At 41.4% G+C, this 1,501-nt stretch overlaps 1 protein-coding gene across 2 annotated transcripts in view; it reads right to left on the reverse strand.

Moving 5' to 3' along the window:
- The window catches only part of MDFIC (MyoD family inhibitor domain containing), a 51,696-nt gene extending 50,396 nt beyond the window's left edge, over positions 1-1,300 (reverse strand). Inside the window, exon 1 of one of the 2 annotated variants that reach the window (XM_008632740.2) lies at positions 1,220-1,300. Coding sequence is in view for 1 of the 2 variants with exons in the window: in XM_017733110.1 (XP_017588599.1) it covers positions 265-355 (91 nt within the window). In the remaining variant the exon portion in view is untranslated. Of the gene's footprint in view, positions 1-264; positions 371-1,219 lie in introns of those variants that run through there. The other variant, XM_017733110.1, reaches the window with a different exon arrangement.
- Between the last annotated feature and the right edge of the window lie 201 nt (positions 1,301-1,501).

Genomic DNA, 1,501 nt, shown 5'->3' on the forward strand with positions numbered 1-1,501 from the left:
CTCGGAGTGCGGAGCGGCACGTGGAGCGCCGCAGGCCCCGCTGCCCTCCGGCCTTTGCACGCTCCGCCGGGCCCTGCTGGCGCGGCCGACCTTGCTACCCCTGCCCCTGGCTGGTGACATGCAGATATATCCATTAAAAGGGCTTCACAGCGGGCACATAGAAATACTCAAAGAACACGAAGAATAATAGAACAAGCAGTTTTTAAAAGTAGAACCCTAAAGTGCAAACTACTTCCTCTGCTACCGTCCGCCAAGCAGTGTTACCTGGACTTTCTCCATATAGGAAATACATTTCTTTCCCATGGCACAGTCTGATGTGATCATCAGTCTCATGCGCGTTTCTTGCCCACGACATGGGGTACTGCAGTTATTGCTTGCACATGTGCTGGTGTCCATAAGCTACATGCTTTGCCTTGCTTACGCTATCACAGTATGTCACCTTTCTCGACTGAAGTGTGCCCAGGCTTAAAATGCATTTTCCTTAAAATTTACAAGCAGATTTTTTTATTATGGTTTAGTAAATATGCCAGCTTTACTGGTACGTCTCATTACAGTGAGATATTTAGATATATTTCTTGGGAAACAAAAGTAGGAAGATAAAATATGCAACTTGCAGACTATCAGCATCCTAGCATAAGAGACTATAATTGATAGATATTCATTTTGATATCACACATGCTAAGGAATATGCTCAGGCATTAAAAGTTAACTTTTTAAAGTTTAGCCTTTCCCTGACATGCCTGCAAAACAACCAGGATAAAGTGTAAATACCTGACTAGGAGCCAGTTCTGTGTGAACTCCACACCCTTCAGGGCTAACTTATTTCAGAAGTCATCAGTAATTTTGCACCAGTGTACAGCTTTATTGTTGTCATTGGTGGTGCAGAAGAGAAGTGTGGTGAAAGGTGCATATGCTTTACTCTGAAAAATACTATAATTTTAAAGTATTTTAGTAACCTAAGGTGTTCTTTGATGCAGCATAGTCTTTCTTTAAACATGTATATGGGAAAATGGGAAAAAAAAAGATGTTTTATATAGGAAAGCAGCTGTATAAAAAAAAATCCATTTGGGGCACACAAAGCTATTATTTTACTGTGTAATAATAATATTGTTCTCAATATCTACACTTTTCATCTGTGCAAACATTGCATAACTTTCCATAGTCCCCTCCTTGCTGTCCTGGGAGCAGAGTGATCAAGACATAAGGTAGCATGACTTACCTCAAACTCCCAAGTGAGTCAGTGGCAGAAGAAAGGTTGTGACTCACTCTCAACGTACAAGCTTGTGTTTTTCCCTCTGAAACTGGAAACACAGCAGAGAGCTGTGGGAGGAGCGATAATTTAGCCAACCACACCCTGCTTCCAAAATATTTCATTGGATAAAAAATGCCTATGAAGAGTTAATACCACCCAGGGTTGGTATTTTGGTGGGTTTTTTTAACCTTATCTGTGAAACCCACATGGTAACCTCCATGACGCTCAGTTTATCTTCTTTAAAAAGAT

Source organism: Corvus brachyrhynchos, unplaced genomic scaffold, assembly GCF_000691975.1.
Source record: "Corvus brachyrhynchos isolate BGI_N302 unplaced genomic scaffold, ASM69197v1 scaffold32, whole genome shotgun sequence".
NCBI lineage: Eukaryota > Metazoa > Chordata > Aves > Passeriformes > Corvidae > Corvus > Corvus brachyrhynchos.